At 46.2% G+C, this 13888-nt stretch overlaps 1 protein-coding gene across 2 annotated transcripts in view; it reads right to left on the bottom strand.

Annotated features, from left to right (window-relative positions):
* Nucleotides 1-13888, bottom strand: part of LOC137346642 (syntaxin-1A-like) — a 320432-nt gene that overhangs the window by 292403 nt on the left and 14141 nt on the right. For both annotated transcript variants that reach the window (XM_068010271.1, XM_068010270.1), the window contains exon 2: nt 2594-2671. In XM_068010271.1, coding sequence (XP_067866372.1) covers nt 2594-2671 — 78 coding nt within the window. The remainder of the gene's footprint in view (nt 1-2593; nt 2672-13888) is intronic.

The following is a 13888-nucleotide window of genomic DNA, read 5'->3' as shown; positions in this document are numbered from 1 at the left end:
ATTTTCAAAACAGGGTCAGGAACTCGACCCCTGGATGATTTCTGGGTACCAACCCCACACCTGAGTTGCATTGCCAGGGCAACACAATCTTCAAATGGTAATGCCCTAATTGGGCAGGAGGTGGGCTCATTGCCCAATTAGTGGCACTGAGTGTCTGCAGGAGGCGGGAACCGCCTTCAGAGCATGAGGGGCAAAGACAGGCGGCAGCCATGACAGGGCCTGCCGCTGCCTTGCCGATGACAGCAGGTAGCGTCATGGAGGGCCAGAGGAATAAAGAGGTCAGGCAGCTTTTACAGAATAAAGAAAAAGTCCTATGCTTGGCCCAGCACTAGATCCCCATGGGCCCAAAACATTGCATCCCGACTTCATGGCCCTTTGAAAATCCGGCCAGTGAATGCCAAAGTACCCTCCTCATGCAGCATCACGGCCAATTCAACGTTCAGCAACAGATGGATGGGTGTTGCTTACTTTATCATTTGCCTGCAGACTCATGCTTGCACCTTGGGTTTCTTTTTTCTTCACTTTTGCCTGTCTCTTCTTAGTCCTCAGCCTTATTAAAGGTTACCAATGAGAACCTTTCCTAAGGCTGCAAGAATTTTTTGCCTCCCTATTCTGACACTTTGTTTTAATTATCTGCATCCCTTCGATTTCAGCTGCCCGCAGCACTTGTGTATTCCCCTGCACACATAAAAATCACTTATTATTTATTTATTTAGAGATACAGCACTGAAACAGGTCCTTCGGCCCATCGAGTCTGTGCCGACCATCAACCACCCATTTATACTAATCCTACACTAATTCCATATTCCTACCACATCCCCACCTGTCCCTATATTTCTCTACCACCTACCTATACTAGGGGCAATTTATAATGGCCAATTTACCTATCAACCTACAAGTCTTTTGGCATGTGGGAGGAAACTGGAGCACCCGGAGGAAACCCACGCAGACACAGGGAGAACTTGCAAACTCCACACAGGCAGTACCCAGAATTGAACCCGGGTTGAACCCGGGTCGCTGGAGCTGTGAGGCTGCGGTGCTAACCACTGCGCCACTGTGCCGCCCACTTCACAAAGCTGAACATAATGATATAGAACTAACTTGGAAATTTGGGTGGAAAAAAATGCCTCTATAAAGAGGGCAATTAGACTGTGGAATTCTCTGCCATAAACTATTGCTAAAGCAAAGTTCATATTTTTATTAGAACAGGAATTATATAGTCAGATGAAAAGAGGATTTTTCGGATTATGGGGAGTGAGCAGGAGAAAAAGAAAAAAAGAATGACATGCATTTATATAACACCTTTCACAACCACCGGACTAAAGGCCTACTCAGGTCTGCAAATGAAACCCGACCCAAGCCCGACAGAACCACATTCGACCTGAGCCCGACGCGGCCCGAGTCCTTTCATTTTTTCCCACGCCCCACCCGACCACCGGAATATAATCAACTTCATTGAAGAGGTTGTGCTCTAACTTGGATGGAATCGCTCATGGCAGACTAGTGCGAAGTGTTTCCTGCCTTGACGTCCTGGCTGTCACAGTGTCCGACCTGGCCTGACCCGACCAGGCCCGAATGCCAGACCCAGAAGAACGACCCGACCCAACCAGAACCTGACACATGTCGTCGGGTCCCGTCGGGTTCGGGTCAGGTAGCCATGCTCTAAACCAGACATCTTAAAGGACTTTACAGCCAATGAAGGACTTTTGAAGTGCAGGAAACATGGCAGCCAAGTTGTGTACAGCAAATCCCACAAACAGCAAACTGATAATGACCAGCTAATCTGTTTTTGTGATGTTGATTGAGGGATAAATATTACCCAGGCACTGGGGATAGCGCCCCCCCACCCCACTCTTCTTTGAAATAGTGCCAGGGAATCTTTTACATCCGCCCAAGCAGGCAGATGGGGCCTTGGTTTAATGTCGCAGCCAAAAGATGGCACCTCCAACAGTGCAGCACTCCCTCATTGCTATACTGGAGCATCAATCTAGACTTTTCTGCTCAAGCCGTGAGTCGGACTAGAACCTTGTGACTCACAGGTGAGAGTGCTACCAACTGAGCCATGGAGAGTAGGATTAGACTAAGTGGCTAGGTAGCATGGCAGTGGGATTAATTCTGGATTATTCTAACATAGAGCGACCTAACATAATGGCATCCTCCTGTGCTGTAAATGTCAATGGTTTTATTGGCCGATAGAGGACATGATCATTTCCTAAATTCTGTGCTTGAATCTCAACTTACCAAGCTCCTCCTCAAGGCAGAAATGCAGCTAGGTCCTGAGCTGTATTAACTAAGAAACTCTGCTATTGTTGCTGTATAAAGATGCTGACTTGATCCATCTACAACTCACTCCAATCTTTTCATTCTAGTAGATCTGAAAGTTTATATAGAACTTCTCTAAAGGGCAGCTCTTATCTGGTGATCTGACTGTAATGACATTTAACACAGTGGGTTTACAGTCCACGGACATATTGCTATACCCTTGCTTCCTTTACAGCTGCTTAGGATGTACCTTGAACCCTGATGAAATCCTGCTGTTACTACAGCTGTTTCCCATTGTTCTTCCCTCTGCCTCCAGTCACAACAATCTCACCTGCTCAAAGAACTCATCCATGAAGTGGTCCCTGTCCACATTAACGGTGACTTCATCATCATCATCGCTGTCCTTTGCCTGTGAAAGAATAAAGAATAGTTACACAGAGCCCTGGTCAGGAGTGTACCCATTGGACAGGGCAGCATCACTCAAGTAAGCCCTAAAGATCTGAACAACCCATCTTAATCTTTACATAGAATTATTAACAGCATTTTATTTAATTGCACCGTTCTGGGGTTTTCAATTAGGAGCTGATTAAGACTGATGGGTAAGGCAGATGGATTTACGTCAATAGAGATATAGTCAGTAACACAGGGCACAGGCTGGGAGAAGTAACCTTTCCACAGCTGCCTGAGCTGGCACATGCCAGTCTTTGAAGGATGCTTTTTCATAAACTGAGAATAAAAATGTCTGGAAAGATTACAAGAGTGAGGTTGCATTAAAGAATTTAAACACTGGTTGCATTTTTCTTGTTGAAGTCAGAAGTTGATTGCAGCCTATAATCCCTCCCAGTTCTCTATTTATTAATATTGAGCACTGAGGAGCTCCTGTAACGGTGGTTTTAGTCCCATTTTGGACACTAGCCCACACAATATCGGACATGAGACAGCAATTCTGTATCATGTCATTAAATCACAAAGATCATAGGACCAGACGATCATAACAAAATGCACAGTCATAATAATCTAAGGTTAATTACTGGGAAAGAATAGTTAGATTGACCACTTTACTTGCTATATTAATAAAATACTGCAGCAGAGTTACAAAGATGAGTTCAAGGTCCTCCTTTATAGCTTCAGACACAAATCCACTTGGTTAGTTCTCTAGTTCTTGGTGCAGTGGTTCAATTTTGAGAATTGGATTGTTGATCAATGTCACATTAATAGGCATGAGAGCTAGATATTGATGGAACGCTTGAGGTCTCTGGATATTGTCACAGCAATGAAGCTTCGTGCATAGATCTGATGATGTACTTCTTGTCAGGACTGCAGCTGCCGCAACCGATAGTCAAACTTAGGATGCTGAATAGGAGTTACTGACTCAGTCAGGGTGAGGGGACCTGGATTATCAGTAAGGATAGAGTTACTAGCGCAGGAGACATATGGGCCCTGAATATCTATAATTCTGCTCTGCTCCTGTGACTGCAATGCAGCAGGATTCACATCCCATTAGTAGGAGAGCCTGACGCCAATGGAGTTTCCAAGGTCAGATAATTTACACAAGGCAGATAGGCACCATGTCAATATCTTGGAACATCCATTTTGGAAAGGGGAAAGCAAAATATACTCTTGAAGGCATTTTGTAATTGAGCAGAAGCATGCAAACACTGCTAGAAATGTTCAATTTAGCCCTCTTTATAAGGCTGATTTCAAGGCTGCTGCGGTTTCAAAACTGTACACCAGACCTCCAGCCCACCCCGGGGCTGGGTACACCATCTGCCTGCTCCACCCTTCCCCGGGGCTGGGTACACCATCTGTCTGCTCCACCCCGCCCTGGGGCTGGGTACACCATCTGCCTGCTCCACCCCGCCCCGGGGCTGGGTACACCATCTGCCTGCCCCACCCTGGGGCTGGGTACGCCATCTGCCTGCTCCACCCCGCCCCGGGGCTGGGTATACCATCTGCCTGCTCCACCCCGCCCCGGGGCTGGGTATACCATCTGCCTGCTCCGCCCCAGGGCTAGGTACACCATCTGCCTGCTCTACCCGGGGGCTGTGTACACCATCTGCCTGCTCCACCCCATGCCGGGGCTGGGTACACCTTCTGCCTACTCCACCCGGAACTGGGTACACCTTCTGCCTAATCCGCCCCAGGGGTGGGTATAACATCTGCCTGCTCTACCCCGGGGCTGTGAACACCATCTGCCAATTCCACACCATGCCGGGGCTGGGTACACCATCTGCATGTTCCACCCTGGGACTGGGTATACTAGCTCTCCACCCTGGGGTTGCGTAGACCATCAGCCTGCTCTGCCCTGGGGCTGGGTACACCAGCTCTCCGCCCTGGGGTTACGCAGACCATCTGCCTGCTCCGCCCTGGGGTACTGTACATTTGCTGCCAGCTCTTTTTCTGGGGCACTGGACATTGCTCTCCACTCCACCCTGGGACAATACACCACTCCTCAATCTACCTGGGGCACTGAGCAGCCTGACACAACTCTTGTCTGTAGTTTTGATTACATCCCATGGTATCATATTTTACAAATTTGATGCATTCAAACATACAACCAACCAGCAGCAAATTACACATAAAAATGTTAATTTTACAGAATCCAAAATCACACTCGGAAACCTGAGATTTTATTGCCAGCATTTGAAATTTCTGCTTTGTGAACAGATTTAGGTGAATTGTTTCTAAGAAGCAGCCTTCATCCTTATCCCAGAATCCTGCTCTGTCTCTATGTCACTTCCCCAACCGGCCTGTGCCTTAGCTGCATGCAGATTGTGGACAGAGCTCAGCAGAGCTGAAATGAGGTTATGTAATTATGTTGGATTCACTGCAAAAGCCATCTGAAACAATGAAACTAGTTAATGACAGGAACTTTAGGAAGGTAAAGATAGTATTGCTTTCCCAACCAATAAATCTGTGAATGCTCCAGTCAGGGTGATGAATATGTGGCTGCAACCCTTGGTCTCTCCACATCACACAATCTACAATAAGCAGCCAATAGGAGCAGAAATAGCACACTCAATAGAGGTTAGAGGTTAATTGCATCATCCATTAAATTGTTATCAGTCACTCTGATTTAGGACAGGCTGTTAATTAATCTGGAGCAGGAGCAAGTCGGCTAGTGTGAGAAGCTTGCATTTGGAGGCTTAGGAGCAATCGGAGTGTAGATATTGAAAGGCTGGCATGATAGAGAACATGGTAGACAGTCTAATAACAGTGTTCACAGCTCACATGATGGCTGCTATTGACCTCTACCTCCCTCAACCAGTCACTGTTAAACTTGATGCTGCAAACTGGCATAGCCCAGAATTAGGCACTTTACAAATCCACTGAAATCAACCACTGAGACAAACTGGCAAACTGCAGTTAATCTGATATACAACTGCAGGACTGGTGTCAAACAATGATTGTCACTAAACAAAATCAAACACCAATACACATTATACATTAATAAAATTAAATCAACCATCAATCCAGTTATTGACCAAAGTGAACCACCAATACACTAAGTATCACCCACATGTGGGTCAATAATAATGTAAAGGCTGACCTGAGCTGGCAGGGGGAGGGGCGATAGTGAGTACAAATTGCAGATGATCATGGGACTGTTGGATTTCATCATTCCGAGTTTTGCATCTCCAGTGCACGTGAGCAGGCGTGATTCACACCCACATGACACAATTTGCTTGGATTATTTAAAGGGCCAATGCAAAGCAGGAACTTGGAAGAGTTGGCAACATTTTACGAGAGAGAGAAAGATGGAGTCAAGAAAGTCAAAGGCTGTGCCCTGCTTCAATGAAGCATAACTTGATGTACTGCAGGGTGCAGTAAGGATAAGGAAGGAGGTTCTTCCTGTTCCCCAGGAACCTGCTGCAGTGACCATGAAGGTGTGGTTAGAGGAAGTTGAGGAGCTCAGCAGCAGGAATATAGTGCCATGTACTTTTATCCAGTGCAAGAAGCAGTTTAATGACCTAACCAGGTCAGGAAAGATAAGCATAGTTGCAGATTCACCTACATCCTGTAGCGCACCCTTTCCCCTTTCCCATTCTCTGTCTTATCAAGCTTACTCCATCACCTTACTCTTCACAGCCACTTAGGCTTCAGCAGCACCCATCGTTCCCTTTCTATGCACTTTCTCACATCTCTGATTCTCTATCCATCACTGCCACTAACCCAAATCCTTATGCAATCTGATCTCACCTCATTCAGCTCACCTGTCTCTCAGTGCACGTCCTCAAATGCGTGCCAGTGGCACTCATGATGCATGTGACTAACAGTCACCCTCACTGGATGCACATGTCTTAAAGACATGCATAGATCTGTTGTGCCCCTTGCCCTGAATAGAGTCCAAGATGCAGCAGAGATGGAGAGGACCAGAGGTGGCCCACCACAGATCATACAGTTGACAGCTGCAGAGAACAAAGCCCTGTGGTAAGTGGTATTTCAGCATCACTGACCATTGGAGAAGGCGAGTTCGATTTTGCTGCCACGTGATGACAGCAGTAACTATCTCCTACCCACATTTCATGCAAGGCTAAGACATGTTGATTTGATTTCGGCACCAAATGAAATGTGATCACCTGAATCATGCTGAATTTCAACATTTTTACATTTCCATGAATAAATCATATCCGCCTCTTTCCTCTAGGACCATCACACAAAGAACAACTGCCCATGCCTCTTGTGGACGCGTTTCCTCAGAGCACCTTATTCCTTCTCGGGGTGCACTGTCACAGGCGACATGCTTACTAGGCACCAGTGCAGATACAAAATCTTTGCTAGGTCCTATTAGAGAGTTAGTGGGATTGCACCTCGTGAATCGCAGTAAACAAGTGAGCTTGAGCAGACAATGATGGCAAGGATAGCTGTGGAGAGTCTGCAGCATAGGGTGCAGTCCTTTCCCAGCTCTGCTTAGCTGGTCAGAGATGTTGAAGCCTGGGGGCCATCAATGAAAAGGAGAATGACAGAGGGGCAGCAGTAAATGTTTGTGGTACTGGCAGTCATGGCAGACACACTGCCCACAGAGGATGGAAGAGTCCAGCTCAAGCATTTGTGGACTGATGTCGAAGGCCAATGAAAAAATGTCTTCCATGGATAGAGTGACCTTTAATCAGCACACTAATCAGTCCCTGCAGGCTCTGACCACAGCCCTGAAAACTAAGGATGACAATATTTCTGCCACCTTAAGCAGGATGACCTATCTTAGCTGTGATCTTATAAGACATCATAGATCTGCTTCAAGCTGCTCTCCCACAGAGACGTAGTAGTGATGTGCCACTGGCCCAGGAGGGGGATGATGGCAAAAGGGAAGGGAATGCCACTCAAACCATTCCCACATTGCATCTTCACACCCTCCAACCAATCAGCACCTGACAAACTGTCTCTGCTTCAGATAGCCATGGTGCAGGTGCAGCAGTTTTTGGTGGGTCCCTCACAAGCTCCAACATCCAGAGGTCACTGCCAGCAAGTGTCTCAGAAATCAGAGTCGGGATCAGAGCAGCCCAGTTCTAACTCTGCTGAAGCCATGGGAATTGTACCACATCGGGCAGTAGGGAAAGGAAAAGCTTTGTTGTTCACCAAGGGTAATACACATGGGCATTTTTGAAAATGTTGTGTTATTAAGTTCCATTTATTTAGTTACATCAAATTTATTAATTTGCAGCAAGGATGGGCGGTTACAGGACTGCTTTGGGTCTGTGGTGATGAGTTGCGATAGTTAATTTGGTCCTGTGCGAATGATGAACTGAACCTTTGAGTCATCACGGCATTCATCATCCTGAGCAACAATGTGAGTGGCTGGTCTGGCATTTGGGGCCCCATCTTAATCCCATGAAGAGTGCAGAGTGTCTTGCTCTTCCTCCACCTCTAATACTCATTGCTGCACTCTGTTGTACAGAAAGCAGAACACCACAATTATCCTTGAGACCCTTGCTGGTGAGTACTTAAAGACACCTCCAGACCTGTCCAAGCACCTGAAGCACATCTTGAGCATGCTGATGGCTTGCGCAATGACACATCTGGTTGTCATGTGGCTTGCTTTGTAGCGATCTTAGTGTTCATTGGGGGCTTCTTCAAAATTATCAGCCAGGTTTCAAGGGACTAGGTTGTCACCTAGTTCCAAGAATGAACAGTGTGGGGATTTTGGACTGTTGCAATATGAGAGCATCATTGGAAGCTTCCAGGGAATTTGGCATAAACATGCACAAGCTTTTTCTTGTGGTTGCACACCAAATTAAAAATAATAAAATGAAATCTTTTGTGCTTGACGGATGCTCCTGGTTGATGCGGTGATGCTCGGATTGCCATGTGTTTGCAACCTGTGGTACCCTCCACCACTGGGCAGACAGCCAAAATCATGGATCAGAGTGCTCACTCATTTTGGCTATTGTCAGCACAGAGGAAGTTTACATAGCTCCCAGCACTGGCAAACAATCCATCTATCATCTGCTGTATCTATTTACTTGCAGCCGACAGCCAAACTTCCACTATGGGCTGAATTTAATGCAGGCAGCGGTGGCCCTAACCGGGGGCCGGAAAGCTGGGGGCAATCTTGACTCGGCCATTTACGGGATCCCCGACCCAATTCTGCACCTATCAGGACCTGGCATTAGGGCACCTGTCCCATTAAAGGTGGAGATCCCGCCCAGGAGCTATTGGCTAACCGGAGGACTGGCACCTCGTCAGTCCCAGCAGCGCCACTGGGAGCGGTGGCCACTGCTAGGACTGCACCCGACAGACAGCACCGCCCTGGAACCCAGATGAGTGGGATGAGGGATCGCTAGGGCCAGTCAGGCAGGTCCCAGCAAGGGATGGGGGGCTCCGTGGGGCTCAATTAGGAGGCCCTCTCCACACCCCCGTGAGCCTGCAGGGAGGCTGCCAACTTTTACTGGGCAGTCTCGCCATGTGGCAGAGGGTCCCCCTGGCGCTGGTAGAATGCCAGCGTCAGCAGGAAGAGCACTTAAGCAGCCATTAATTGGCCTCTGAAAGGGAAGGCCGCCATCAACCTTCCCCACTGCTGAGATAACTGCACAGCATCAAGAAGGCGATGGGCACTCCACCACCCGCCCGATTGTCCAGCCCCCACCACCTCACAACTGGCTTCCATGGGGAACAATAAATTCTGCCTGGAAGGAGCCGGAGGCAAAGAAATTGTGAGCAGTGGTGACTTTCACAACCAGGGGCAGGGGGACTCTCCGCCACATGGCGAGACCGCCCAGTAAAAGCTGGCAGCTTCCCTGCAGGCTCACAGAGGTGGGGGGATGTCTGCAGCCACCTGAAATGACAATCTCAACCTTTGGAAGCACTGCTCTTCCAAAAGATCCAGTTAGCTGAGCCTTTATCTGCACACCCAGTTAGGTGGGTAGTATCTTCTGCAAATCTGACCCCTCAGTTGGTTCCTTCTCTGTTTTGCAGCTCCCTCCACAGCATGCCCCTGCTGCTATGGATGCTTGTTGTTCTATTGCAAGGGGAATTGAATACAAAAGTAAGGAAGTTATGCTTCAGTTATACAGGGCATTGGTGAGACCATATCTGGAATACTGTCTACAGTATTGGTCTCCTTATTTAAGGATGTAAATGCATTGGAAGCAGTTCAGAGAAGGTTTACTAGATGAATACCTGGAATGGGCGGATTGTCCTACAAGGAAAGGTTGGACAGGCTAGGCTTGTATCCATTGATGTTTAGAAGAGTAAGAGGCGACTTGATTGAAACATATGAAATCCTGAGGGGTCTTGACAGGGTGGATGTGGAAAGGATGTTTCCTCTTGTGGGAGAATCTAGAACACTGTTAAAAATAAGGGGTCACCCATTTAAGACAAAGATGAGAATTTTATTTCTCTCAGAGGGTTGTGAATCTTTGGAACTCTCTTCCTCAAAGGGCAGTGGAAGCAGAGTCTTTACTTTTTTTTTAAGGCAGAGGTAGATAGATTCTTGATAAGCAAGAGGGTGAAAGGTTATCAGGGGTAGGTGAAAATATGGAGTTGAGGTTACAATCAGATCAGCCATGAACTTATTGAATGACAGAGCAGGCTCGAGGGGCTGAGTGGCCTACTCCTGCTCCTAATTCGTATGTCTTCCTCATTCAAAGTCCAATCAAAAGTAACTATGATTCCATTCATTCTAACACTCTGTGTGAACATCTCTAAACTGTATAGATAAGTCTCTCACCAAACTGTTTTCTAGAGGGAACTGAGAAAGCAGCTGTGAGTATTGAGCCTTTATTCATACTGGGTCTCCTGACTATTAACCACCCGAATCAAGTGTCACTCAATCTTGTCTCCATTCCTCTGCTGAGTTTCCCGGAGCCTCAAAATCCCCATGCAGGAGGCATTGATTTTAAATCACTGCCAAAGACACCATAAAGTAACCTCATTTAAATATTATAATTACAAACCCAGCACTGCAGAGCTGGTAACTCAGATGCCTCGATATCCACTGCAGTGAAAACAGAAAGTTCACGTTTGCGAAGAGTTAAGGTCAGGTTGGGACCTCATTAGATTGTATAAGTCAACTACTCACTGCTGGAATCAACCTCACCTTAGGTATAGCTAACCTGCTTAATTGTCCCTTTTTTTAACTGTAGAATTTACCTCAACAACAACTCCCCCCTCCAATCCCAGGACTCAGCAAGGCATGTGAGTGCTGGCTGGAGCATTCCACTCACCAAGATCAAGTTGGCCCATTGGACTGGATTCCATCCTGAATAACTGTCACCTCAGTGTACCTTTCAGCCACTGAAACTGCCCCAAAAGTGCAAACTTAATGTTGATTCATTTGGTTAGATTAATTGCTATCTGTCCCAACTGCAGTGTGGGTTCTGAGACCTCTCCTGCTTTAATCAGGTCACCTCAATGAACCTCTCATTTCTGCTGCGTGACATTTGAGTCTACAAGGTACCTTCATAGAAATAATTCCATGTGCAAAAACTATCAACAATTCTCGCACCAGAACTGACAGGCCTCTCAACACACAGGGCCGGAGGAGCCTCTGCTTGGTCCCCAGCTTCTCCTGAAAAAAGTATTGAAGGAATTTTTCCATAATTTGCACATTTATACTGACGTGACTTCAGATGATGAAACATTTATTGCAATGCCACTTGCTTCAATTTCTTTGGTTTCTTGGAAGGTTTGCCTGACCCTTAAGGCCGCCTCCAGAGTCTGATCAGTTTTTTTCCCTGCTTGGTCAGGTTTCACAACAAGGAAAGAAGAGAAAAGCAAAAAGAGAATTGTCCCAGCAACCTACTGCTTCCAGAAATCTACCCTGCAGTGCCTCCATCCCACCCATCTCAGTTTCTGCGGGAAAGTTCAGTATAAATGCTCCAGAGGGAATTTTAAAAGAACTGCAGAATATTAATTTATTCGCTGAGATCTCTCTTGTTTAGTTTTATAAAAATCTCTGCATATTTTAAAGCAAATTTTAACTGGGTCAATGCCTTGTTTCTTTTTAACGGATTCCCAGTAATTCCCCGTAGCTTGATGTGAAAAATCGTAGTTTAACAATCAAGTGTGATGGGATTGAAAGGAAGGGGTGGTGCAGTGGTGGTGGCTGATGCTGAATAGGTCCTCTAGAATATGGATGAAATCTATGTCCCTGGCTAGTCACTTCAAAAGGGTACCGAATAAGGTGTTTTTGTGGCTTATTTAACATGTATTGCAAATGAAAAATGTTATTCCCTGGACTATTCGATAGAGGAAGAGGAACAAAGCAGCAGCAGTAGGCCATTCAGCCCTTTGACCTCATTCCAACATTCAATTAGATCATCGCTGATCTGTACCCAAACTCCAATTACCTGCCCTTGATTCATATTCCTTGCTACCCATACCTAACAAGACTCTGTCAATCTCAGTCTTGAAAATTTCAATGGCCACACTCTAATTTAAAGATTACAGCTCCTTTTTCTGAAGGGATGTGGTAGACTCCCCACCACTGTGGCAGTGCTGCCTGTTCCACAGGTACACACATGGAATAAGGAAAGCTTTCAAGCAGTGTGCGAGTCTTTGAACCCTCATTTGACAGTTCTGTTCAATTTTGTAGGATGTCTTTTGATCTTCCTTTCTTTCAGTTCAATATCAAAGGGGAAAGATGAAACTTGTTTTTCACTACTCTTGGAGGGAGTTAATGAAGGATGGGTGGCCAGAAGGAGAACATTAGAATAGTTGAGTTTGGATGTAATAAAGGCAGCTATTATAGTTTAAGCAGCAGAAGTGCAGAAGCACAGACAGATGAAAGTACATGATCTCGGTTAAGGATGCCAAGATTACACAGTCTGCTTTAGCCTGAGGTAGTGGCAGTGGGTGTAATCAGTGGAAGGGGAGTGGGGTTAATGATGGGCAGATGGTGAGGGATGGAGGTGGGGTGTTGGTGAAGACAATGGCTTCAATCTTTCCAATGTTGAGCTGGAAGTTGGACCCATCCAAGACAGGCTATCAGACAGACTGTCGACAGCACAGGGACAGTCGAGGGGCTGAGATACATGTTGGAGAGATAGAGCTAGGTATCATCAGCTTTCATCTGGACACTGAGCCCCAAGGCTGTGAAGTTGCCAATGGACAGCATGGAGAGAAGGAAGGAGGAGGAGGCCAAGGGTGGATCCTTGGGATCCCTGAAGCAATGATGTGGGAATTGGTGAAGTCATTGCTAGAGGTGTGCTGTTTGCATTTAGATACATAGGAATGGAACAATGCAAGAGGATTCCCATGGAGCTGGACAATAGAGTAAAAGGTGACTGAAATATCTGGTTTGAAAGTGAATTATTCTTTTACATCTCAATTATTTAACCCTGCCTGCTGTTCTCCAGCAAGCATTCCCCGTCTTGACACCACTATAGAAACTTCCTTATTTTGTACAATTAAAAAGCAGCAAGAATTTGCTGTAATTACTAAGCCTAATACATTTCGAAGATGTGTATAATGAATGTAATTTTGCTCACAGAGACACAACTGCATTGATGGAAAGTGCCATATGCAGGTCTGAATAACAATGCAGAGAATAATAGACACACAAGGAGCAGCCCTCAGATAATGGCATAATGTAGGTGCGTGCAGCAATAAAAGATTACAGGCTCAGCAACAACAGATGTTTCCTACAAGACATGGGCCTAACACCCAATCACCATTTGTCAGGTACAGTGTGTTTTGAATAAAAGTAAAGTAGCTGTTTGCAAGAAAAATATTTCTGTGGCGGAAACCAATTTGTGAGAAAATCAAGAGAGGACCAATAATGAGGAGGTGATAACTAGGGCTGGAGGCTCGATAACTGGGAGAAAAAAACTGTGACACATCAGATAAGACCAGTCTGGAGATATGACAGAAAGAGGGGCAGAGGGGGACTGGGGACAGAGAGGGACTGTCACAAAGAGCAAGAGAAGCACTGACAATGCACAGATTACAGGGAATGGTTGGGGGTGGGTTTAGAAAGAGATTGAAGTGGGGAGAGGTGAAAAAGGGAGAGCACAAGAGCAAGCACAGCAGACTCAGACACCAGATACCTGAATAGGTGGGTGGCACTGATATTGTTCATAAATTCTGGTGTTGCATTTTTAAAATTTTTCCAGACTCAACAAACCCAGGCAATAACCTTTGCCCTTCTCTTCAGGAGCTATATGGCATACTCGGGTCCTTCACCCTG

Source organism: Heterodontus francisci, chromosome 30 (genome assembly GCF_036365525.1).
Source record: "Heterodontus francisci isolate sHetFra1 chromosome 30, sHetFra1.hap1, whole genome shotgun sequence".
Classification (NCBI taxonomy): Eukaryota; Metazoa; Chordata; class Chondrichthyes; order Heterodontiformes; family Heterodontidae; genus Heterodontus; species Heterodontus francisci.
This window is presented reverse-complemented; position numbering and strand designations above follow the sequence as displayed.